This window comes from Spermophilus citellus (genome assembly GCF_964194105.1).
Source record: "Spermophilus citellus genome assembly, chromosome: 3".
NCBI lineage: Eukaryota > Metazoa > Chordata > Mammalia > Rodentia > Sciuridae > Spermophilus > Spermophilus citellus.
Window position 1 is genome coordinate 176,048,616 of NC_138184.1, and position 27,460 is coordinate 176,076,075.

General features: G+C 35.4%; 1 protein-coding gene across 2 annotated transcripts in view; it reads left to right on the top strand.

Moving 5' to 3' along the window:
- PRKAR2B (protein kinase cAMP-dependent type II regulatory subunit beta) overlaps positions 1–27,460 on the top strand; it is a 97,080-nt gene that overhangs the window by 31,669 nt on the left and 37,951 nt on the right. For both annotated transcript variants that reach the window (XM_081282901.1, XM_081282900.1), the window contains exon 3: positions 25,454–25,506. In XM_081282901.1, coding sequence (XP_081139027.1) covers positions 25,454–25,506 — 53 coding nt within the window. The remainder of the gene's footprint in view (positions 1–25,453; positions 25,507–27,460) is intronic.

Here is a 27,460-nt window from a genome sequence, read left to right on the forward strand (position 1 = left end):
CCATCTACAACTACAAATTTTTTTTTTTTTTAAATTGAAGATGGGCTCTCAAATTGTTTACCAACTTGGACATCAGAGTCTTAGGTAATGATGGCAAAATTGGAGTGGAAAGACAACTAGATACTATCAGGAAGGGTACCTGAATGACACAAATCTCAGAGGAACACAGTGTTTACATGGGAATACCAGGTCGTAGACTGGATGCCAGTGGGAGAGCCGCAAGGTGCCCTTACTGCCTTGCAGATTCACTGTGTACAGGAGTGGTGGCCTCCAAGGGAAATAATGTTCTTGGAGCAGAACCATTTCTCAGCTAAGGCAGAGAAATGTCAGAAATGTTTTATGAACGAATTTGAGAATGAGGGGAATATGTTGAAAAGAAGGGTAGCAGTGGACAGGAGGAATCATGGTCAGCAGTTCAACTGAGCAAGTTACTAAGCAATACCATTCCCAGGGGCTGTATTAATGCCCAGCAATAAGTACTCTGAGTTCTTGAGAAACTTAAGTCTAACTGGGAAGCTTAATGAGTGGGGAGATGAAATGGGCAAAAACATGGTTGTCTGGAGGGTCTGTATTTTGTGGATGATCAATGGCGACAGAACAGAGGACATAGTTAGATCTAATGAGGTTTAGGTTATAATTTATTCACCATAAATGCTTATTAAATTTAAGCTTTCCTTAAAACTATCTTTGTCAGCCTCCCAAGCAGCCCTTCAGCCTTCTGACACTTCCTTTAATTTAGCTTACGAAAGAAGTTTGATGTAGAGTGAAGAGGTTGGATTGGGGGCCATTTTTTCATTTATTGAGTAAATAATTCATGAGGGCCTAGACTGGGCTCTGAGGAAGACAGACATAGTTTATGATCTTAGGTTCATTGTTTATTAGCTGTGTGACTTGGACAAATTGCCTAAAGTGTCTTCTATAAAACTAGGTGGTTGTAGTAATTCATGAGGAGAACACACAAAACTTTTAGCATAATACCTGACACATAGTGAGTGCTAAATAAACTGTTATGGGTTATTCAGCTCAGTTAATCAAATTTTAATTTAATAAAATGCCCTAATATTAACATCCCTGTTTTTTTTCTCCTGTAATTTACCATACTCAATTTTAATTGGCCAAAATACATAATTTTGTGTGTATTTTACCATGAACTCCCCTACCCCAAATGTGGATTGGCTTATCATTATATTAGTATCTTTGGGGCAGCAGGGATTTCTCTTAAATCTAAAAACAACCATTAGATGTTTTTAGATAAGAACAAAAGTACAATCTCATTCTCCTTTAATTTATCAGCTGGATCCACATTTTGATTATTTTGAAAATAAATTGATCTTCCTTTTAAAATTTAGCCTGTTACTACGAACAGGTATATATAGATACAGCCACCCCCTTAATCAGTGTGAACCAACTGCTGCTTTGGAGCTAATTCTTGGAGAATGTTACCATTACTGGGCCCTGAGTCCCTGAGGCTCAACATGTATTTTATGCTAATTAATCATTTGATCATGTTTTCCAATATTTAAAAAATTAATAATACAACTGAAAAGCAAAATATGTGTTCAGGTCTTCCCTTTTATTTCCGGGTATGAAATCAAGTTATTCCTACTTCCAGCTACTGCAACCCCAGTATTTTCCCCTACCTTCAGTCAGGTGTTACTAAAACCAGAGAACATTGATTTCTTGATGTTTTATGGAAGACAGTGTAACACTGCCAAAAACCTGAAATATAAATTTAATGGTATATGTTTTCAAAATGATGGAAATGAGGGGCTTTTTATCAGAAAGACTAGTGAGCTTAAAAAAAAATATATATTGTTAGACCTGTTTCAAGAAATTCTGAATGTTTTCTTTACTGACGTTCACCAGAAAAGGAAGAACTGACATTCAAAAATATTTTAAAGCAGAATTCCAAGTTATATCTTTTTTACAAACAGATGTAGATGGTTTAATATTCTTGTCATATAAGTTAGAGTCATAGGGGACACCCGGCATGTGTATGTGGCTTCTTGTTGTGAGGGCGTTTTCTGAACTGAGACTCCCCAGTTTCTGTGCTGAGTTTCAGCCGCTTGCTGAGTGGTAATCTGTAGCAAAAACTGAAAGCTTGTACTTCCTGTATCTATTCAGTGGCTTTCTGAAAACTAGCTACTTTCAAATTGCCTTTCCATTTGGCATTTTCTCTCTATTCAGATTTTGTGAACTTGCTAGAATATATTTTTTCCCCAGCACATTTCTATGAGGGGCTCTACTTAACATACTTTAAACATATTCAAGTAGATTTGAAAGCTTGTTTTGGAGTTGGAATGATGAAAAAGAGTTAAGATCCAGAATTACATGTTATTGATTAAAAAACATGACGTATTACACAGACCACTACTTAGGAGTTAAATAAAATTAGAAGTTTCCTTTAATGAAGTGATACTTTTAGAAGGGATCCTTGAGGTCAAACTGCATGGTTGGTGAGAGAGAAGTCCTCTGGATGGAGGTTGTAGCTGCAGGAGTAATGCATAATGTACTTTCTTCTTCATGACACATTTTGAGCAGAGATCCTTAGGAGATTTTTATTTATTTTATTTAAAAAAATTTTAAGTTGTAGATGGATACAATACCTTTATTTTATTTATTTTTATGTAGTGCTGAGAATTGAACCCAGTGCCTCACATGTGCTGGGCAAGTGCTCTTCCACTGAGCTACAGCCCCAGCCCAAGATCCTTATGAGGTTTGAAGGTGGCCTGTGAGTTCCATATGTTTTTTCCTGCACTTTTGTCAAAGAGTAAAATTCTCTAATGGCGTAGCTCAAAAGTTTGAGTAACGATGGTTGTTTTGATTATGAACCTGAGCACACAATTTGTGAAAATAGTTTCTCAGCTGTTTTCCCCATGATAATGTAGGAGAACCTCTGCCACAACATTTGAAGGAGGATCTCTTCACTTTATAGGTGTAGAAACTGAGGCAAAGAGTTTAACTTGCCCAAAGTCATGTTTTTATTTTTAAAATCATTAGCCGGTTTTTTAGTGTTATTAAAACTAGTTTTAAAATATTAAGTGAAAGTATGGACTAGTGAACTCTAACCATCTTGGATACCTCGAAGTCAAATCAGACAGGTATTTGTAAATATTTTACAGGACATCAAATCAAATCATTTCTAGATGTTTTTATTGGTTCTTTTTAGTTGTACATAATAATAGGATTCATTTTGACATTAATTATAAAAGCATGGAATGTAATTTGTATGAATTCAGTTCCTAGTACTTCCCCTCCCCTCCCTTTCTTCCAACCTCTGTTGTCTTCCCTATACTTTATTGCTCTTTCTGTTATTTATAGTTTTTTTAAAATTAGTGTCCTATGGATGTACATGATGGTGAAATCCACTGTGGTACATTCATATATGTACTTAGCAATGTTGGGTCAGTTTCATTCCTCTGTTTTTTCCCTATTCCATCTTTCCTCCCTACCCTTCATTTCCCTTTGTCTACTCCAATGATCTTTCCTCTTTTGGGGACTGGTTTATTTCTCTTAGCATGATAGTCTCTAATTCTATCCATTTACCAGCAAATGCTGTAAAGTTATTCTTCTTTATGCCTGAGTAATACTCCATTGTGTATATATATCACATTTTCTTTACCCATTCATCTGTTCAGAGGCTCCTAGCTTGGCTATTGTGAATTATTCTAGCTATTTTTGCTATGATTTTTCCTGAATTTTGAAACTATTACACTAAATTCAAATAAAAAAGCAATTGAGTACTTTCTAGTGCTAGCATTGTTTTTCTGCACATCTTATAGGTGAGACATTTAAATTATGTTATTGTTTAGTGTTTTAAAGATGTTCTCTATATTTTAATCAACTCATTATTCAAAATTTCTGTATCCAAAATTATAAAATAGTTTACATTTTATTCTTTTAGCAATCGATTTGAGTGATTCAGATTAATTTTGATCTAAATTTAAGTGTCATTCCTTTCCCTTTACAGTCAGAAGTCTGAAAATATCATGTTGCTACCCAAATTAATGGATGCATATCTAGAAATACTTAGAACTACAATATTGTTTGTTGACACATGGACTTAAGTATATTTCTAGAAATGATTTGCTTGTAATTTATTCAGGTTTGTAATTGCTCTTTGTTTCTCCTTGGAGAGGGAGAAAAACTTTTAATATCGGGAAAATTCATTTAAATTGATATAGTGACTACCATCTCTATAGTTTTCAAATGTCTGAAAATCAAACAGGTTGATACAGGTACACTGAAGGATAATGCTAGGACCTGCATTAGTCAGCTTTGCTTGGTTTGTAGCATTGTAATTATTAAATATTATATTCCTTTGTAGTTACAGAGCCTATAAAAAATGAAAAGATCCAGTTGTATCTGTTGGTATAACCTAGAAACAGATAAGACCAGCCCCCTAAGCACTCTAAAAGCCATATGTGCTAAGTGCTCTCTGGTGATTTGGAAGGAAGAAGAGGAGGTGAGGAGGAAGGGCATGGAGGTGGACCTGATGGAGGGAGGGATGAGAGGGGATGATGGTTGTGTTCAATTTCTCCATTTTAATTTGAAATCATTTCCAGCTTCCATATCTTAAGCAATAATAAGTCAGGATCTTTTTAAAAAAATTTTTAATGATGAAATCATATTTCTAACTATAAAGTTAAACTATCAAAATTATTCCAGCTGAAATCTTTATGAATCAGTATCCATGTTTTTTATAGTTGTGATCAGTATATAAATATATCTTTTATGTCATTTAAAAATTTAAATATTCAGTCAGTATGTATTTTGTAGTTCAGAAGGGTATAAAATGAAAACAAAGGGTGCTTGTCTCCCATTATTCCCAGTCGTGGTCCTGGAAATAACCACAGCTAACAGTTTCTTGTGTACCTTCTTAGACATTTTTATGCACATACATATTTAGTTGGAACTTACATGTCCTTGTTCATTTAACTGTGTTTTGTGAACTGCTTTGCATATCCTCCCTTCTAGAGCTACCTCATTCTTCTTGGGAACTGAGCAGTGTTTCATTACATGGATGCTTTATAGTATCTATATAATCATAGTATCGTCATAGTATCTATATAATCATTTGGCTTTTCTCTAACAGGGGTGTTGAGTTTAGCCACTATATTTTTGTGTAATTGTGCAAGTGTATCTATAGGATATATTTTTAGAAGTAAAACTGCTTAGTCAAAGGCATAAGCATGTGAAATTTGTGTAAACATTGTCAAATTGACCTTTAAAATAGCATACTAATTTATATTCCTGTCTTATGTTTAACACAGTGTAAAACACTCAGCATTACAGAAGTTTTAAATGTTTCTCAGTTTTATAGGTCAATTATGTTTGAGTTGGCATTTCCTTATTTATGGGTGCAGCTTAGTTTCTCTTCATTATTGTTGAGCATTTTTTTATGTGTATGTATGAACTGCCTGTTCCATTTGAGTGTGTTTTTTTGTTTTGTTTGCCTTTCTAATTTGTAAGTGTTTGTGCTCTGAGATTAGAAGGCTGTGAGTTCAGATTTAGGCTTTGCTATTCACTAGTTGATTGACTTTGAGAGGGAAATTCAGTTTATTATCTGTAAAATATAGTGATAAAAGTCCTTAAACTCATGGATATTATTAATTGATTAATAAGATAGTGAATGTAAAGTACTTAACATATTTCTAAAGTATGGGGAGAATATTATATATGTTTGTTTAGTATTAAGTTTTTTTTAGAAATTAAAAATAGAATTTGTGAAATGTCTTCATTGTATCTGTATAATCATTTGGTTTTCTCTTTTAACATCATAAAACAGTAAGTTGTATTAATATATTTTGTGGTATTGAACTATCCTCATAATTCCTGGAAAGAACTCTGCTTGGTCAAACATTGATTATTAATCATGTTCTTTAAAATATGATCATTATTATCCAAAGTACATGTATGAAGACAAATTCACACAAATTGTATATTATGTGAATATAGTTTGTATACAACCAGAGATATGAGAAATTGTGCTCTATATGTGTAACAAGAATTGTAATACATTCAATTCTTAATAATAAAAGAATTGAATACATTACATAAATAAATAAATAATTAAAAAAACTAGGAAATTAAAAAATGTAACTAGCATGTAACAACTATTGTTCAGCACAAATCAAAACATATTTAAACACAGAATTCAGTTTTGAATTTTAGGCAATTTCAGAAAGTATTGTTAAATGAGCTTTCCTATTTTAAGTGAATAATTAGTGATCAGAGCTAAGAGTTATCCTGCTAGAAACTGTTGAAGCACCTACTGATTACCATAAGGGGTATTTATCATATGTCAGATGTGCTAATTAGTGTGTATAACGAGCAGCCATTGTTTCATTCATACTGTGCAGCAGGAAGCTGCACAGATAAGTGACACTTTGTGTCTGCCTCATTTTTAAGCATATGAAGATTATACCTACATCATGGCTTTTAAAATAATAATCATGGTATAGTTTTATAAAACTGCAGAAGAGTTTTTTTTTTGAAACAGAAAGTGTTACATGTTCTAATTTGCACCTTTTAAGAGCATACGCTCCTCTGAAGTAGTATATTATTTTGATGAAACGAGTTCTATTAAGATTAATTTTAGATTGGGAGAGTGGCAGAAAAGTGAAATACAATGAAAGTATTTGTGCAGGTCACGCCTTATGATTTTCTTTCCTAAAAGCATTTTCCTCCATCAGATACTCTTATTTCCTCCTTTTTTAACTTCAAAAGTACTAAGAACATTGGAAATAGTAGTGCACAGGATAAAAGGTATTTTATAGTTTCCACGCTATGAGTTCCTTTTGCACACAAACTTGTATATGATTAGAACCTGGCATTCCAAATAAACACAAAATGGGAAATACTTTGAATAACTGCAAACTATTTAACTATTCAGTACTTTCCATGAGAACATTTCTAACTGCTTTGCATGTATAATTCATTTTGTTCTTTAAAGCAGTTCTGTGCAACAGGAACTAATATTCTGCTAATAACATGTAAGGAAACTGATTCACAGAGAGGATAAGTTCTTGCTCAAGGCACTGCCACTAAAGACAGAGATAGAATTCTAATGCAGGCAGTGTACAGAGCCTGAGCTCTTTTAAAAAAAAGTATAACAAAGTTTGTGTCAACATCAAAAACTTAACAAAGGTGGTCCCTTACTTTATAGGTGAGAAAAATTGATATTCATAATGTTTAGTTATATGCAAAGGTCACAGTTATTAAGTGGCAGAGGAAAAAATGACACAGCTGAGATAAATCTCAGTCTGTCTGATCCTGTGCTGTTTTCCCATATTGTAAATCAGTCACTTTAAATATTATTAGGAATAATGATAGTTGTCCTTAATATTATTATTAATAATAAATTTTTCTCCTGCCCTAATAAATGAGTTTATCTTTGTAGCCAAATTGTAAGTGGGTAAGAGCCCAGGGACCCTATGGTACTGGCCTCCTTCATAAACATCAACCACAGCTTTACACCAAGTGGTCAGTAAATGTAAGCAAAAGTAACCAAAAATGGAAGCAGACCTCAGATCAGCAAGCTGTCTTTATTGAGCAGCAGTGGCACATTTTCAGTGGAGAAAATGGCAACTGGTTACAAGAGGGGTCTGTTTTTAATAGGTATTAATGAGAGTTAATCATAGCAGAATGTTTAGTGTGACTTAATCATTAGAGACTTGGGACATGCTGGCTGGGAAGTCAGGAAACTAGTTGTGCAGGTTAAAAAATCTAACCCAGGGATACAGTTATAAAAGCCTGAAACTCATTGTTACTGGGATAAAGCCCAGAGCCCATTTGTTTTCCTTCCCCTCCAGAACTCAGTGTTACTAGGAAAGGATGACAGACCAGAGCCCAGAACCTAATGTTTACCTTCTCCCTCCCAGAACCCATTGTCCTCCCTCCTCCCTGGGGGGTGTCTTCCCTTTTTCTTGAGGGATGTTATTTTCCATATCCTTTAGTAAATAAAAGTTGTTTTCATGTATTAGTTTTGCTAGAGGCATTTCAGAGCGTTTTACATATGGCAAACAAAATCTTATTAGGTCAAAATTGAATTATTTGCAGGTTACATTCATTTACTAAAAGTAAATGGGGATGCTGGGGTTGTGGCTCAGTGGTAGAGCGCTTACCTAGCACAGGCAAGGCCCTGGGTTTGATCCTCAGCACCACATAAAAATAAATAAGTTAATTGAAGATATTATATCCAACTACAACTAAATATATATGTGTGTATAGATAGATAGATAAATAGAATGGTTCTGAAATCCACGGGACACAAAAACTAAATCGAAGACATAAGACCAGTCTTATTTGCTTGGCAAATTTCTTCATTTGTTTAGCAAAATTTGATAGAATTTTTGATAGATAATATTGCCCATTATCTTTATATTCTTATATTAAAATCATTGAAAAACAGATTGTGGTGGGTACTCTCAACAGAACACACATGCACCTTGGGTCATGCATTATCCAATTTTTGTGGTTTTAATTCCATTGAATGGTCACTGGAGTTTAAATTTGTTATTTTGCAATACTACTTCCTCATTAATGACTGTTATGTGATTTTATTCTTGGTTATTGTGCATAATTTGTTGAACCTTTATTATCTGTTTTCTTTCTTGTCTTGCTCTTTGTCAACTAGTGTTCTTTTTAACTCTTGAATTCTTTCTAACTTTAAGTGAATCTCATATTAATTCAATTAATGAAGCAAAGTCTATTGAGATGTAGTGGGTGTGTGGGTCTCACAAAAACACCAAGCTGGAGTACCACTGGACTTCGGGAGCCACTGGAACTGGTTTTTTAACACTTTCCATCTCTGGCCTGATTCTCTCTTGCTTTAGGCTGCCGTGGGAATAATGACCAGCACAGCTCTGCATTTTATAGTAGTAGCTGCCAGAAAGAACTAGACCTCACCTTCCCTCTGATTCAGGCACCCCAGTATCCCAGGAAGAGGTCTAGCCATCCTGAATTGATCTGGAGTTGTTGTATTTACCCATCTGGGGTCTGCTTTGGGACAGGGCTCAGAAATCCTGACTGTGCCTGGGACTAATTTTGGCTGACCAGTGTGTGATTATTAGAATCATGTCTGCTAGCTGATTATTAGTTCAGATTGGCTGCCCTGAAGAAGCCCTGAATCTATCTTTGTCATTGGTAGTTATGTCTCTTGGCCTACTGAATTTCCAGCCTGAGGGGACATCTGCAGTCTACTCAGCATATTTGCAAATAAAAGATAGCTGATGAGTCCTGAGCTCCTTCTGCAGGAAAACTCAAGTCACCTGTTTGACCACCTGCCCTGTACTACTGTAGGTGACCCATTTGGATGTCTTTTTCTATTAAGAAACATTACTGTTTATGAGAGAACAGTACTTCACATAGAATGACAAATGTCACTTCGCTTTAAAGAATGGGGCAGTTATCTTACATATGTGTTCATCTAGTTACTGATGGAAAATTTCTCAAATAATACTTTACATTTATACCACAAGTTTTAAAGACATAAAGTCAGATGCTGAAGGTCACTGTCATCTTACATGTTACAAAGTATTTCTTTTAATATTTTTAGTTCTAGAGGGATACTTTATTTTTTTTAAATAGTGTTATTTCTGTTTTTTTTTTTTTTATGTGGTTCTGAGGATCAAACCCAGTGCCTCACACATTCTAGGCAAGAACTCCACCACTGAGTCACAACCCCAGCTCTTTATTTATTCATTTTTATGTTGTGCTGAGGATCAAACACCGTGCCTCATACGTGCTAGGCAAGCACTCCACCACTGAACTATAATCCTAGCCTCCACCTGGTTTCTTAATATTAGGTATTGGGGATTGAACCCAGTGGTGTTTTACCCCTGAGCAGCATCCCCGGTCCATTAGTGTTTTGTTTTTTTTTTTTTTTTTAATTTTTAAGAGAAGTTCTTCCTAAGTGGCTCAGGCTGGCTTTGAATTTGCGATCCTCTTGTCTCAGCCTCCAGAGGGTAGCTGGGATTACATGTGTGCACCACTATTCCTGGCCAAACAATTGCATCTTAAAAATCAGATTGCATGATTTTTCTGGAATTGTGAGAGTTTCTCATTTGTAAGATGTCAGATCTTCAGGCAAAAATGTTTGTTTGTAAAATGATGGTACTTTATAACTGTAGAAGAGATGTCTTTATCTCTCTTGGATTGTGCTATCATTTCAGTTAAATTAAGAAACATTTACTTCTCACTCACTATTTGCAAGACACCATTGTATGCACTCTTTGAGATTGTTAGAGGTAAGGAAGATACAGCTTGTGCCCTAGCCCTCAGGAACAGCATGGCAGAGTCACATCATGAATGTCAGCTACCTGCTTCACCTGTAAATACTCCACACACAGCACAAGTGCAGAGGAGCCATGTCTGAATTCTGCTTAGTTGACTTGTGAGGTGGGGTGTGAAACAACCTTTCCTGCAGGCTTGCTAGGTTCCTGCTTGACTCTTGGAGCGTGAGTGTTCTTGGGTTTCAAGATGCCCATTTTCCATACAGTGAGACTGCTAAATGTAAGCTAGCAGTTATCTCTAGTGCTCAATAGGAGAAAAATTACTTTTATGGTGAAGAGAAAAGTCCACTTTTTTAGACGTCTGGGACCACATGTCCATCTCCAGTAACCTATGGGATTTTTCAGGAATAAAATTGGCCATAGAGATTTTTGTTTCATATCATGTTTAGAATTTAGACCCTCACAGAATATGAGATTCCACGGAAATAGAGAGATAAATAAGGTGCATTCTGTTTCAGCCTAGAAGGGAGTATTTAATCCTAACTGGTGTATTTGGGGGAAAGTGTCAGGTAGGATATGGCATTTGAGCAGAGCTTTGAGGGAAGGGTAGGTTTAATAGTGGAAAGAATAGATTTCCAGAAGAGTAAGTCATGTAAGGTGCTATGGTGCTCAGGGAGTAGTGAATGGTCTAACAAGGCTCAAGTACCTGGGCTGTCTTATGAGATAGTAAGAGGAGACATACTAAATTGAGGTCTGGATCAGATCTCTGGGGAGGGACCTGTGAAAGCCACAATGGTTAGTTTTTATTCTGCATTGGGAGCCAATAGTTTTTTTTTTTTTCCAGAGAGTGAAATTAGTAGATGTATCATCTTCAGGATGATCAGGATGGGATCGTAAAGTTTCAAAATAGGTCCTTATAGTCCTTCCTGTCCCTTGTCTCTGGATTATTTTCCAGGAAGCAGTTGAGAGGAGAGGATCTCTTCCAGAGCATAGATGCATACAGTGATCAGACTCTTCCATTGTATGGTTACTGACTGTACGTTACCTATGTTAAAAACCAACTATTTAATGTCATAATTATTGTTGATGAATATTGTCTTTTAAAGAGAGTAGCAAAAATACATTTATAGAGCCTCATATTTATTCACGTATTTATCACTTAAAACATCTTAAAAAATTATTACTTTTTAACATAATATAAAATTTACCATTTTAACCATTTTTTAAAGTTTCCAGTTGTGTGGTAACTACATACATTCACCTTGTTGTGCAACAGCCATCACCATGCATCCACAGTTTTTCACCTTCACAAAGTGAAACTCTGCACCCATTCAAAGTCAACTCCTCAAGCTGGGACGTGGCTCAGCGGTAGCACACTTACCTGGCATGTGTGAGGCACTGGGTTCTATTCTCAGCACCACAAATAATTAAATAAAATAAAGATCTATCAACAACTAAGAAAAAAAACAAAACACTTAACTCCTCATTCCCTTTGACCCCTGGCAGCACCACCATTCCACTTTCTGTCTCTACATTCGAGTACTTTAGGTACCTCGTATAAGTGGACTTGTACAATATTTGTCCCATCGTGACTGGCTTATTTTAGTTTATTGTCTTCAAGGTTCACATGTGGTAGAATTTCCTTCCTCTTGAGGAGTGAATAGTATGCCCTTGTGAGTACATACTGCATTTTGTTTATCCATTCATCTGTTGATTTTGCACTTGGAATTCTTCTACCTTTTGACTATTGTGAATAGTGCTGCTATGAAAATGGATGTACAAATGCCTTTTGGGGCCCTGTTTTCAGTTCTTTGGGGTATATATATCCATAACCGGAATTATTGGATCATATGGTAATTCTGTGCTTAAGTTTCTGAGGGAATGTCATACTGTTTTCCACTGTACCTGTATGGTTTTATATCCTTACCAGCAATGCACAAGGATTCCAGTTTTTCCACATCCTAACTAGCACTTATTATTTTTCTGGATTTTTAAATAGTAACCAACCTAAGGAATGTGAGGTGGTGTTGCAATGTTGTTTTGATTTGCATTTCCCTAATGATTAGTGATGTGCTAAATATCTTTTCATGTGCTTATTGACAATTTATATATCTTTGGAAAAATATTGATTTAAGTCCTATGCTCATTTTTTAATTAGGTTGCTTGTTTTTCTATTGTTGAGTTATAGGAGTTCTTTTCTCTGGCTGTTAGTCCCTCATTAGATACATAAGCTGCAAATATTTTCTACCATATTTACCCTTTCTGGTGTTTTTCATTTTTTCCTGTTGATTTGAGTTTCTATCAGGTGTCATTTCCTTTTAGCTTGAAAGACTTTTAAAATTTTCTCTTTAGGTACATCTCTCAGTGTTCGTTTACCTGGGAATGAGTTCATTTCACCTTCATTTTAAAGGATAGTTTTGTTAGATATAAAATTCGCGGATGGTGTTTTTTTCTGTCAGCTGTTTGTAGACATCATCTCACTGCCTTCTGAGGTCCCTTGTTTCTGATGAGATTAGTTACTGTTCTGTTGTTCTGTGTTGGAGATATATCATCTTTTCTGCTTTGAAGATTTTCTCTGGATTTGATGAATGGCAGTTAGACTAAAACATGTTTAGATATGGATTTCATTGTCTTTATTCTATGCTGAGGTTCATTGAGCTTCTTGGATTTGTAGAGTAATATTTTCATATAATTTGAAATGTTGTTGGCTAACATCTATGACAATTTTTTTTCTGCCCATTTCCTCTTTTTGTGCAACTGCTATCACACACCGGCTAGTGTGCTCGATGTTGTTTCACAGGTCTCTGAAATGCTTTATTATTATTCTTTTTCTCTTTGTTGATCAAATTGAATAATTTCTACTGAACTGTCTTCAGGTTCCTTGGTTCTTTCTTCTGCCAACTCAAATCTGTTGAGCCAACGTAGTCAATTTTTTTTTATCTTGGTTGTACTCTTTAAACTTCAGAATTTCCATTTGATTCTTTTTTTCATAATTTTTGTCTCTTTGTTGAGTCTTATTTGTTGAGTCATGATCATTATTCTTAATTGATTAAACATGGTTTCCTTTACCTCTTTCAACATGTTGTAATACTCTTTTTGAAACAAACAATCAAAAAAGACTAGACAAGTCTAGTTAGAGACAATTTATGCTGGCTGCTTTTTTCCTGAGTATGAGTCGCACTTCTTGTTTCTTTGTGTGTCTTATAAGTTTGCTGAGAATTGGACATTTTGGATATATATGGTAGCAGTTCTAGATTCTGAATTCCTTCCTGTTCAAATCATTGCATTTTTTTTCTTTTTTTGGTAATTTGCCTGTTCTGTATCTGTGTGCTGTGTGTCTCTGCCATGGTATACGGCTGCTGATGTCTCTGATTTTTGTTGGTTTGTTTTTCTTAATTCTGGCTTCTCTGGGTTCACTGTGTCTGTCTGACTTGGCAGTCAGTGATTGGTCAGAGGTTATACTATATCTAGAGCTGATGGATTTTGTGTGAATTTGGAGACATTGAAATTTCAGGCAGATTTCAAGTATGCCCTTGCTGTTACTTTCTGCCAAGCCATCTCATAACTCCTGTGCATATGCTATAGCCTCATGGACAGCTGGAGAAAGGAATGACTTGGGTCCTGGCCAGTCTCTCCTGCATATACTGCACAGCCTTCCAGGCAACCATGGATGCTTGCAGAATTTATCAAGCATCCATGACTCTCTCAATTTCTGTTAAATTTCTGGTTAGTTTTGGGGTCTTGTTTGCTGTAGCCAGGAGCACAGCAGTAGGCTGTCTGAGCTCCTAGCCTCCCTGCTTGTCTTTGACCCAGGTCACTATAACCAGCAGTGCTGCAGGGCAGGGTGGTTGTTGTTGAGTGTGTGGTGTTCTCTGAACACAGTTAGCCTCCTCTGCAGCAGAGCTAGTAGAACCACCATGCTGGCCAAGCTCGAGATGAAGGATAGCAGCCCTGGGCAGGAATGCCATAGGCTCCTGATATTCTAACTTGAAAGTTGGTGGGTTTTCATGATTAATTTCTTCTTAATTTGTTGTATGCCTTTGGTTGATTTCCAGAGCCCTGATTTTTTTTTTTTTTGGGGGGGGGTGTAGTTTTGTCTTTGTTTTTGGTAGAAAGGATTTACCATACTCTTCACCCTGTGGTACTAGTATACTTCTGAAGATGGTTTTTAAGAGCTGGATGTGGTGATGGATGTCCATAATCCCAGTTACTGAGGAGGCCAGAGCAGGAAGATTTCACGTTCAAGCCCAGCCTGGGCAATTTCATGAGACCTTCTCAAATAAAAAATAAAAAGGACTCAGTGGTTCAATCCCTGAACCAAAAGCGGGGTGGAGGTGTGGATGTGGGGTGGGGGGAGATGGTTTTTAAGTCTGCAAGGTAGAGAAAAGGCCACACATTATTACAAGATTGAGATAGACATTTTGTCTTTTTGTTACTGAAGATTGAGCCCAGAGCTTTGCACATGCTAAGCGCACACTCTACTGATGAGCTATAACCTCACCCCTTATTCTCTTTTATGTGAATTTTTTTTTACTATAAGTGGAGTTTTTAGTTTTACCCATAGCATTGCTAATGAGATATTTTTCAGAACTGTTTTTAAGAAATTTTAACATCTTGATTTTGTTAGTAATGAATTGTTTTTAGGAAATATTAAATTTAAGCTAATTTTGAAAAAGGATTAGATAGATTTTCTTCAAAGATTGATTATTAGCAAGAAGCCCTTTTTATGCTTTTAATCCCTTTTAGCATTTGAGATGTGAATGTTTCAGGGAATTTTACAACCATTCTCCCTTTGAGATATGAATGTTTAAGGAGTTTTGTGATCATCTCTCTTTTTTTTAATTCCTTTATTTCTGATTATAAGCATAGTACATTCTTGATGAAAATGAGGAAAACTGTGGAAGGCACAAAAAGAAAGCAAGAGTAATCACAGTCTTACTATCCTGCAGCAGCTAACTGTGTAAATATCTGCATCTATTCTGTCAGGCTTTTTTCATGCATATTTTCTGTGTTCATATCATGCACCTATCTTGAAAACTGCTTTAAACAAGAAAGAAAAACTTAGCATGATTTGATAACATTTTCTTTATTATTATATATTCCTGTGGAAATTATTTTTGAATGGTTGCATAAATATCAATAGTATATGTGGCTATATATCTTTATATATTGTTGGAAATTTAGATTTCTTTCTTTTTCAGCTGTCATTTCTTCAGACAAAATTACTTGAAAAACACTTGATGAATTAAACATGAAAATTTCCAGAGCTTTTAATAACATTTCCAAACTGATCTCTCCATTTCTACCCCCATCCTGTTTAGAGTTTTACCAGCAGTTATGACAAAGTACATTTAAACAATGCATCTTCTCAGGGCGTGGTGGCACAGGCCTGTAATCCTAGCAGTTTAGCACCTCACCATTACTGAGGCTGGCTTTGAGGATGGAGTTCAAAGCCAGCCTCAGTAATGGTGAGGCACTAAGCAACTCAGTGAGACCTTGTCTCTAAATAAAATACAAAATAGGGCTGGGGATGTGGCTCTGTGGTCAAGTGTACCTGAGTTCAATCTATGATTACCCACCCCCCCAAAAAAATAACAAGTTTGCTAATTTATTAGACTTAAAAAGTGTTTAGTATTTTGGGCTGGGGATGTGGCTCAAGCGGTAGCGCGCTCGTCTGGCATGCGTGCGGCCCGGGTTCGAACCTCAGCACCACATACCAACAAAGATGTTGTGTCCGCCGAGAACTAAAAAATAAATATTAAAAAAAATTCTCTCTCTCTCTCCCTCTATCACTCTCTCTCTCTTTAAAAAAAAAAGTGTTTAGTATTTTAGTTTACTTTTATATCTCATCTTGTTAATCATTATATAACTTTAAATTCAAATCTCATTTGTCATTTACCACCTGACAAATCTTGATTCAGACCCTGATCAGAAGAAATAATAGTGTAAAGAAAATCTGAATTATCAACAAGGGATAATTAAAATAAATCTATTAATATTTAATATATATTAATAATTAATATATCTATCAATAATTAAAATAAATATTCATATTTATATCTATAGATTTCAGTGTGACTATTTGAAAATTATGTTTTAGATAAATAATCTAATAACAGAGAAAATGTTCACCAAATCTTATAAGTTTAAAGCGTTTTTCAAGAGATTGTGTGGTTTAAATTCAAAGAAAATATGCACGAGAAAAGTCTGATGTGTTCTCCTTTAAATAATGGAAGTATGTCTTTTCTTCAGGAAGAAAATCCTATTATTTAGATGGATTTATTTCTTTTGATTTTAAATAATGAATAAACCAGACTGAACTGCATTTTCTTTTCAATGTGTTCTATATTGTGAGTCTTTGGAAATTAATATGCTGCCTACTGTCATAATTGGGTAATAATTTAATAGCATCAAAATTCTTACTAGACTTCTAATAATCACATGGAAACATATTTCCCTAATACACATATCTGGTAGTTTTATTTCTCACTTTGAAAGCTAGGAATTTACTAAACTATTAAGCCCATAATCCTGGTTATGTTTCAGTCCAAATTTCCTATCCTAGAACAATCCAGTTAAATGATACTTGTTCTGAAAATTTATTAGTAAATTATAAGAATATCTGTAGTGTTTCTGTTCCTATAATTCTCTCATTACATGTATGTTAGGCACTGTTAGTCTCACAAACACTAAATAAATAAAATATTTCAAAAGCCTTAAGTGTAACTTTACTATATATTTGAAGGGCAAAATTGTATTTTGGTGAATGTGGCTATATTGTTTACTATTAGATAATATTTATATGTAATTTAATTAAAAGTTTCAGACCCAACAAAATAAATGCCATGAGATGATCACAGCATTTGAATATTCAGAGTATTTGCACATACTCTTGGAAAACTGTCTGTTGGTATTTAAACCAAAGAATCAGAATTCATTTTTATTTGTCCTTGGCTATTAATTTCTTAAAATGCACAATATTCATCCAATACAATGCTCAGAAATCTTCATTGGACCATTTTCAGAAAGATGCAAATACAATTCCTATTGCAGTACTGTTCCCCAGTACAAATTGATCCATTTGCTCTGTCTGCTGCTTAACCATGTTCTGGAGAATATCATTCTTGAATTCTGATGATTAGTAGCAAATACATAACATAGGCTTTAAAAAATTAATGCTTCTCTGAATATAATCTCCTCATTTGTTCTTCAGGCTCTTTTTGCTATATTATTTATCTTACTCTTGATCATTTGTGTGTTTTTACTCTAAAACAATGTTTGCTTTACTTTGAAGAGTACTTACAACATACCCAGAAATTAGGTTCCCAGATTACATGCATCTGTCTTTTCTTGTGGTTAATTTTCTTACAGCTTTTTATAAAGAGCACTGGGAGTTACAGAGCCCTGTTTCATTGTGAAAGGAAGTGAAGGTCCTTCTGTCCTTTCCTCTTGTAATCCCCAAAGCTTTTCATGATATTTGAACATTGGAATCATGCTCTTAGAAATGTCCCATATTGCTGGAATTCTTTCTGTGGACCTGTTGAATGCTTTGTTCTCTTAATGTGCCATGCTGTAAATAAATTTGTTTTTTAAAGGAGTGGTTGATGTTTTATAGCCTGAATGCATACGTGTAGATATGCATGTGATAGGAAGAAAACATATTGGGAAGAGAGCCAGTGATGTAGTAGACATGCTAAATAACCAGTTTTAAACTTGTTGGAATAAAAATTTACTTAACAAATATCTGTGACTTTTGTTTTTCCTTTGGAGACCTTTTTTTAAAAACAAAATTTGAAATGTTTTGGCTTATTTAGCTTTAATAATAGGAAAATAGCACACGATGAGCAAAATCTTACTTGTTTGAAGTTTTCTATTGCGCTCATGATGTATTTTTTAGCAACACTCATCCCAATAGTGTTCCGAATATGACAGTTTATTTGTGAGTTGTCAGTGATTCTTGATGATGCAGTCACTTAAAAGAGGAGTGGTTTATATGAAAAGGAAAATTGTCTTTGGAAACATATAATCTTAAAAGGGAATCAACCAATTTTGTAGTTTCATTATGAATACGTCTCCTGTTAAATGGCATAAAAAATCGTAGTTTTGAGATTGTGGCAGTATAGTAAAATACTTGACGTATTAAACATGTTAGGACACAATAGAATATGATATAGAGGAAGTTACAAGAAAAAAGTTTTGAGGAATTTTTTAGGATTATAATTATGTATCTGAGGTAATTTAGGATCTACCTGAGTATGAATGTTTAAAACAGTGTTTTATAGGGAAATAGAAGGTGGTTTGTGGATGGCTGATTCTTAAAGTGCCATTGATAACTTGGGGGAAAAGGCAGAACATTCTAGATCCAGAGGAAAATATTTCTGTCATCTCATCCAGACAGGGTCATAAAGGTAAATGCTAAAATCTTTGGCTAAAATCTTTATAGTAAAAGTCTGCTGACATAAACATAGCTGATCTGGGAATTCAGCATTCACTTAGGTACTATTTAATGAAAAGATGCCAAAATTTCTGCAGGATAGCTAAAGAATACATTTATATTGCTCTTTTTGTAGTTAAAATGTAGTCAATAACAGGGTGGATTTTTAAGAAGTTAATATTTTCATGCAGGAAGTAGTAAAATATTATTATAAATTAAATAACCAGATATTAAAATTGGAGAGACAGTTTTGAGAAAATTTTAATAATTCTGGTCAGAACTTATAGGACAGCCTTATTCTATATTTATAGGTTAAGATTCTTTTTTAACCTTTTTAAAAATTAAGAATTTTTTAATTTTAATTTTTATTTTTCATGGGATTGAGTCCAGGGCCTTGCACATGCTAGGCAAACACTCTACCACCGAGCTAGGCCTCCAGCCCTTCCCCATTTTTATGTAAATTGTGAAGGTGATTTCAGTCTTCCTTCTAAGCCTGGGGTAGGGGGTGGGTAGAGAGACACCTTGGGTGGGGGCCATCAGCTGGTTTAGTTTGCTGGGTTTCTTCCCTGGTATAGTCAGGGTAATAGTGCATTTCCCCATTTCCTCTCAGTTGGGAATGGGGATGTCACATAGCCAGTGAAATGTGATATATATTCCTTCTTGGCAGAAGAGGCACAAATCACTTCCAGGCAGAAATGTTCGGAGCCAAAGAGCAGTTTGTCACTGCCTTAGGGATTGGTGGCATTCCAGACTGTGGAGGCTCTGTCAACCTGCAGCCCTCATTAAAGACCACATGGAACAAAAGACCACTGTCCTGAGATGGATGTACCATGTGAGCAAGAAATAGACTTACTTGGTTTAGAGTCACTGAGATTTGAGGACGGCCTGTTCCTGTTGTCAAGCCAGTCAAACCTGATGTGCAGTTTCTCTATGTCCAAGAGTAAGGAAAGGACATCTCTCACTAAATAAATAATAATAATTTCTTCCACCATATTGTTAACATTTACTGTGTGCCATTTATTACCGATCTTTGTGCTAAGAATACAGTGGGGAACAAAAGGCTTTCTCCTTTTGTCGGTGAACTTCTTCCCTTTCTTCCTTAGCTATTTAGGAGACTCCCTCACTGGGAAGCCTCCTTCTCTCTTCCATTCCTCTGGTGACTCCTTTCTCCTCGCACAACGTACCTCCATTATGATACTGATGCTATCATGATGGTTCTATTTCCATCTCACTTTCTCGGCTAAAACATATTTTACATATGGTATACATTTATAACATTTAAGGTAACATGTAATGTACAAGAAGAGAATTTGTTTATGAAATCCCATCCAATCTCTTATTTGATCATTTACATACTTATTTAACATTCCTTTATTCTTTGTGTTCTTCCCATATTAAAAAAAAAAATTACACAACATTTTTTTTTTAAAGAATAAATAAAATTTCCTGTGAGGACTTCTGCTTGAATGTGATTTAAGACCAAAATGTAAACTTCCGTGTTTGGGGCATTTTCTCTAAATGTCCCTACTGTGTGAATTCAAGTTTAAGATCATTATGAATGGGTGAGACTAGATTTATATCAAATTACCTGGGCAGAAATATGAATGAACAGGGGAGGGGAAGCTTGCTGGCCTCATGGTGCCCCCTTCTTCACTAGCTGTAACTACTGTGTTTTTATACCAGAGTTCCTCGGTCTTTTTTCCATTATCACTCTCCCTCACTGTTTTTAGACATTATTTCTACTAATTGTCCCAATAAAATTTTACCACCACAGATAGACTGCATATCTGTGTATTTAATGTGTATTTGTACTTTATACCAAAAAAAAAAAGTGAGTAACATTTTTTTTTGCCCCCTAAGAACCATTTTCTTCGTTGAGATGTATGCCTTAAACTCTTGTTTATAAAAGGTAATTTTTTCCTTTGTAGGAGGGTATTTCCACTTCAATAAGTTAAGTTTAACTATATTGAGTCTGTTGTTCACACACCTGTGCTTTTATAATCACTTTATTTTAAGCTGATTATTATTTAAATAAGCATGCTAAAGTCCTAGTGTATTGAAAGCACTGGAGAAGTCACTTTTATATATTGGTATAGAAGTCAGTTTGGGGCTAGATAGAAGACCTCTGAACTTTGTGTAAAGTCTTTATAAATTTGTCTTTTATTCTTTTAATAAATATTTATGGAGGGTATGCTGTGTGTAAAGAATGTGTCAGAGTTGAAGACCCAGTGGCTTATAGAGTTTAGTCTGGTTCCTTTTTTCTTTGCTAGATAGATTGCCACTAGGATTATATATACTTGAGGAGTGCAAAGTTACTTTGACTGCACTGCTTTTCAACCATTAGCAACAAAATGAAGCATGTTCTTAGTGGAAAACTCTGGGAGTTGGCATAACCCTTTGTCTACCACACTACTTATATATAGTGCATGAAAAGATTGAGGGCCAAGTCCCATAAGATGCAAAGTCAATATAGTTCTTACTTTCCTGTCTGTTCTGCAATCTGTGACAGTTGGCTATACCAGTACATATTACTCTGTCTGCAATGTGGGAATCTGCTTAAATTTTTGGACTATTCTAAAAAACCAGTATCTGAATACAGATATGCAGGATATAACAGTAAAACTTTGATATAGAGTTTACTTAAAGAATAGGGCTCTGTCTCTTACTACTATTTAATTGCTAAAGAATGAAATATATAGTTTCAAACTAAATTTCAGATTGCCTAGAAGATACAGGGCAAAAACATTTCAGAAAGAATACAGGGCAGAACAAGTTATCTGAACACTTTAGTTTGACCAGATATCCAGACATAGATCCTGTCATTCATTTTATCTGTTGCACAAATATTTACAGAACTCCTAACCTCTGTGCTGGGCCCTTTTTGAAAACACAGAAGACCCTCAGTTTCACTCATCCTCTCAGTCCCCATTTCATGAACAAAAAGTGTAGGGTATTTTAACTAAGAGCAACTTGTCACTCATTCATTCATTCATGCATGCATGCATGCTTTCATTCCATGTGTCTGAGAGTCTGTATACAGATACATTATTGTGAGACATTAAAAAGAGATATCATCTCTGTCCTCAAGAATTTTCTTGTTTGTTCATTGGTCAGCCATTCATTCAAATGTACATTGAGCCAGGCAATGTGCCATGTCAGTGCTAGGGGAATAAGAGATAAACAAGGGCATACTGTAAGTCCCTGAAGGGCTGCAAGTCCCAGCCTGGAGAGGCAAACAAATTGTAACATGTTGGAAAAGTACAATATGGTAAGTGATAATAATGAGCTCTACTCACTGTGTTGGGTGAATGCAAAGGAGGAGCACAGAAGTGGAGTTTCATAAATTAGCTTTGTGTAAGTGAGAGGTCAAGATGTGACTCTTTCATTTCCCTCAATGCTAGGGATTGAGCCCTAGGACTTCATGTATGCTAGGCAAGTGTTCTACTGTGCTACATCCCCGGCCCAAGATACACTCTTGATATGACTTTTTAGTTGGAACTGGAGATGAGAGATGGTTTGGAAAGGAGAATGTAGGGAAATGGTTCCAATTAGAGGAAAACAGTTTGACTATAAGGAGTTATAAGGCTCTCTGGCAACTTAGTACAACTCTAAGTGCTTTATGTTGATCTGGCTATAGGAGGTGAATTCCAATCTAGGAAAATAATTGCAACACATAAAGGCCTAGAATTAAGTCCTTACAGTACTGGAACAATAAATGGTTTAATAAAACAATCCAGACACAAACATACATACTGTGTGATAAAGTAGGTATCACAAATGAGAGGGTATTATGTAACACACAACAGTGGGACAGCTAGTAAGCTATTTGGAAAATAATAGATTCCTACTGTATATGATTTTTAGTCAGAACTTAGTGGCTAGAAGTTTAGAAATTAGAGAATTAGGATCTTTCTGTGAATTAAAATTTCAGATCAATATTAATGGGTCAGAAAATATATATAAAATGTCACCTTGTTGAATGTGTTGGTCATGTGAACTGGGTCACCTTCATGGGCCTCATACTCATCAGGGCTCTGCATTTGGCTTAATTCTCTGCTGTTATTGTCCTCTGGAAAGTCGTAAGTTTTTGAACATGGGCCCATATTTTCTTTTTGCACTGGCCCCTACAAATTCTGTAGCAGTGCTGCCTGTGAGGTTGGTCATGCATGGGGACAGAAAGTTACAGAGCCACACTTTAGACGTAGATTTCCTCGTGCCCTCTGGAGAGTTGTGGCTAGCCCAGTTACAGTTCCTGACCACAGTAGCAGGACCATCTGTATTGTGTGTGTGATGCCTCAGGCTGTTCAGCCTTATACCATTAGTCATTCAATTTATTTGACAAACCCTCTAACTCCCCATTTCCTTCTCATCAAGCAATCTTTTAATTGTGTCTTGGCTGCTTCTTTGATTTTCCTGCAGGGAGAGAATTGGCTGGTCATGCTGACTCCATACTTCATCCTGGAAGTTAGTTATTAAATTGACATTCTGGTTACATGCATCAGTGAGGGTCTTTCATGTGAGCCTGCTCCTGAGAGTCAGGTCTGCTTCTGCTGGATTTCTGAGATATCAGGCTGAAGTCCAGGCATTGTTCTGGTCAATTCACCAGAGCATTCAAGTGTACAACAGGGGTTGAGAGCAAGGGTTTTGGAGTCTTGAGTCAGGCAATCTTGGATCAGAAATGGGTCTTGTTACTTATCTTTATTTTTTTTATATTTATATGGTTCTGAGGATGGAACCCAGTGTCTCACGCATGCCAGGCAAGCGTGCTACCACTTAAGCCATATCCCCAGCCCCGGGTCTTGTTACTTATAAAGTTGTGTGACCTTGGCCTCTGTATGCTGTAGTCCGTCTTCTGTCAATTGATGACATTATCATTAACTATAGGGTTGTGAGATTGAGTAAGATAATATACATTAGGTCAGGGTTTCTGCCTCAGTGCTATTGACATTTGGGGTCAGATAATGCTTTTTTGGGGGTGGAGGTGTATGGACTGTACAGTGTGTGCATGGTAAGATATTTAGTAGCATCCCTGACTTAAATGCCAGAAGACTCACCCCTCCACAGGTGTAACAATCAAAATGTCTCCAGACATTATTATCAGATGTCCTCTGTGGAGGGAAAAATTGAACCTGGCTGAGAACCACTGTTCGTAGCCAGGTACATAGAGAAAAGAGAGCCAAAGACAGATTTTATAGTAATAATGGTGATGATGCTACCGACTGATGATAACACTCCTGATATCATACTGAGGTCCCTGGGAAGATATTTGTCAGCCTTTCACCTATCCTTTGTTCCTCACTTTCTATATTCATGATAGAATAAATACCCTGTGGACTAAAGAATAAATGTAAAAAGACGTAGTTTCAAACAAAAACCTAAAGAAAAAGCAAGTAGCAGATCTTCAGGTTTGCAAATAAGAAAATGGTGTCCAATCTCAAAAGAAGGAGGTACTCCTATAATATTTAATGTTGGGTTTAAGTCATACTGGGGCATTTTATTCCTCAATAGATGTCACTATGTTAAAAATATACATGCATGATCTATAAAAACATTGTAAAACTCATTAAAAAGCAAATTGGATAAAACAATTCATATAACAGTTAACATTGGATTAAGAAACTGGTTAATTTGAAAAGGAAACCAAATATTCCCCCATAGATAAAGACAAAGGAGGAAATATGGTCAGCCTATAAACACTAGAAAATTGTTCAGATTTAAATTTTTTTTAAAGAGGAGCCATTTTTTTAAAGAGAGAGAGAGAGAGAGGGAGAGAGAGAGGATTTTTTAATATTTATTTTTCAGGTTTTGGTGGGCACAACATCTTTATTTTTATTTTATGTGGTGCTGAGGATCGAACCCAGTGCCCCGCGCATGCCAGGCGAGTCAGATTTAATAATTTTGAAAAACTTAAATTCTTTTTTTTTTTAATTGGTGAAGATTATAAACAGTAACATCTAATTTTGTGGTAGAGTTCAAGGAGCCTTTTTACACATTCTTTGTAGGATAATGGGTGGGTCCAACCCCCCTGGAAGAAATATGATGATAAATATGCCTTAATATTCGTCATGCCTTTTAGCCCCCCAAAATAGCACTTGGGAGTAACGTCTACAGTATAATCTGAAATGTAGACAAATATTTATGTATGAAGATGTTTATTGCAAAGTTGTTTTAATAAAAGCCAGCTAAATGTTCCGTATTAGGGAAGTAGTTAATTATAGCATTTGATAAATAATCTTCAGTCCTTAAAAACAATATTTACTGCTTCTGATGACATGTGAAATTCTTATGGTGTTAAATGAAAAAGCAGGTTTTAAAATTGCATATGCACTATAAACAATAAAGATGAAGGGAATATGCAAAATATTAGTAATATTGTTCTTGAAAGGTTAGAATATGGATAATTTATGAAAGTTGTTCAGCAATATGATTAAATTGATAAAATTTCACAGCAGACTTGGACTTTTTTTGAGTGTGTCCTTTAAGGTAACTTTTTAGGTTTTAAGCATTTCTTTTGCCTTGGGAATGAAGACAAAAGGATTTAGGCTTTGAATGAAGGAAAGCTAAAAGCACTTGTCAGTGTCTTAAAATACAGCATTATATTCTAAGAATTTCCTTGTAAATTATGTTATAAAATCAGTTTTAGAGGGTAGACTACTTGCCCTGGAATTAATTTTTTTTTTTTTACAACATGGTACTCTTTGTATATTAGCTTTTTAAAGATGTATTTATTGTAGTATGTTTTTTAATGAACAAATCTTTAAAAAGTTTGTTTTTATATTTATAGTATGTGCAGAAGCCTATAATCCTGATGAAGAAGAAGATGATGCAGAGTCCAGGGTATGTCATTTACTGAATTAATTCATTTTCGATTGATATTCATATAAAGAGTAATAGAAAAGATGCCAGTGGGCATACAGGTTAACAGGAGACATAATGGAATTATTTTGATTATTACATTTTCAAGTCTTACCTCTGATAGCCTACTTCTGTTTCAAATTCTTTGGAATTATTTTTATCCAAAAAATATGTCTCTTTGGATAAAAGGAAAGATGAACATATTGCTCACTGTATTTCTGGTTTTACTTCTTTTGCAAAATACATCCTGGTGATGAAAAATGTTTTCAGCTGTCTTTCTCATAGTGATAATGTTATTTTTTTAGAAAGTGCTTCTAGTAAAGAAAAATGCTGGAGAAGACCTGCTGTTCCTATTAGTGATAACAATAGAAGCTTACTCTGAAACAAGTTACAGTAAAATCACATAGAAGGTGTCAGTACAGCAGTTACCATTAAAAAAAAAAAAATCTATGTGTTGATTATTTGCCCAGCAAATGATTTCTTGGAGGCCCTAATGTTTTTGTAAGAACTTGTCCAGTGTAGTTTGACGCAGTTTTTAAGCTGTGTCCTTTAACTTGGTTCTTCTTTTATTTATTCAGTCGAAAGTAAACTAAATAAGAGATTAATGTGCCTGGAAATGAAAAGTAATAATTTTTTTTGAGTACATGCTTTGTAAATGTCCCCCTTTTCTCTTTAACCTTAAAAGGTATAAATAAGAACCTATTTCTGTAGCTCTGAAAACTACTTCAATTAGATTGAGTTTTAATAAATAAAATCAGATGGTAGGTCCCTAGTCATTACATCATGAAGCTCCCTGAAATACACATGAAATCCAGTGGTAGAAAGATCAGGAGACTTGTAACACAGAAGATCTTGAAGTCTCATTTCACTCCTGATCCTGTGAATATTCCCAGCGCTAAGTATTATTTCTCACTACCAGAACTTCAGTTATTCTGATGAAGTCCTCAAATCCCAGCCTGGGAATTATGTTGCCTTAGAATCCAGATATTTTTGCTAATCTGTGACATGCTATTTACCACTCTGTGAAGTCTGAAAAAACCCTACCTTGTGCCTATCACATACCTATCCGGCAGCATTTGAAGACTGCTCACATTCTTTATATTTGTAAGTAAATGATTATGATAAAATATAATAATAAAGGTAAGTTTGATGAGGCAGTTTAAATTAATAAAAATCTAAATTAAAGAGAATTTAGCAGTACAATTTAAAAACTGTGCATTGTCTCATTGACTCAAAAATTGTGAGATCTTGAGAGGAATTTTAGCTTCCATTGAACCTATGAGAAAAATAAATATTGGCTAGTTCAGTCTAACTAATTGCTAACAGTTTTGATGGGGAGGCTCCCTGTGTTAAAATTTGCTCTGCTAGCTGGGTGCAGTGGCACTTGCCTGTAATCCCAGCAACTGAGGCAGGAGGATCTCAAGTTCAAGGCCAGCCTGGGCAACTAACTTAGTGAGACCCTTTCTCAAAATAAAAAATAAAAAAGGGAGTCGGAGAATGGATACCTCACTAAAGGAGCCTTTGCTCCTGGGTTCAATTCCCAATAACACACACACACACATACACACTCACTCACACACTCACATACACACCCACCCTTGGCTGCATAAAAGAGCCCATTCACACTGAGATGAACACACAAAAAAGAAAATACTGGGGAGAGCTTATTGGACAGTGTGTAGAGATCTTACTCAAGTTCAGAAAAAGTTCAAAGGCCAAGCTGTAACTAGCAGGTAACCTACCTTTGGGATGTTTTCAGCAGCAAGGGTACCAGAACTGAGTGTTGTCATTGAAAAATACCCAGCTTCCAGTCTCTCTTTATTCCTGTATCTCTCTGCTCAAAATTCTAATTTCCCAGAAGTTTCTGGGAGAACCAGTGTTGGCCAGATTGGGGACAGGATTAGGAGGTCAAGTTGGTTACTCAGAACAACTTCTA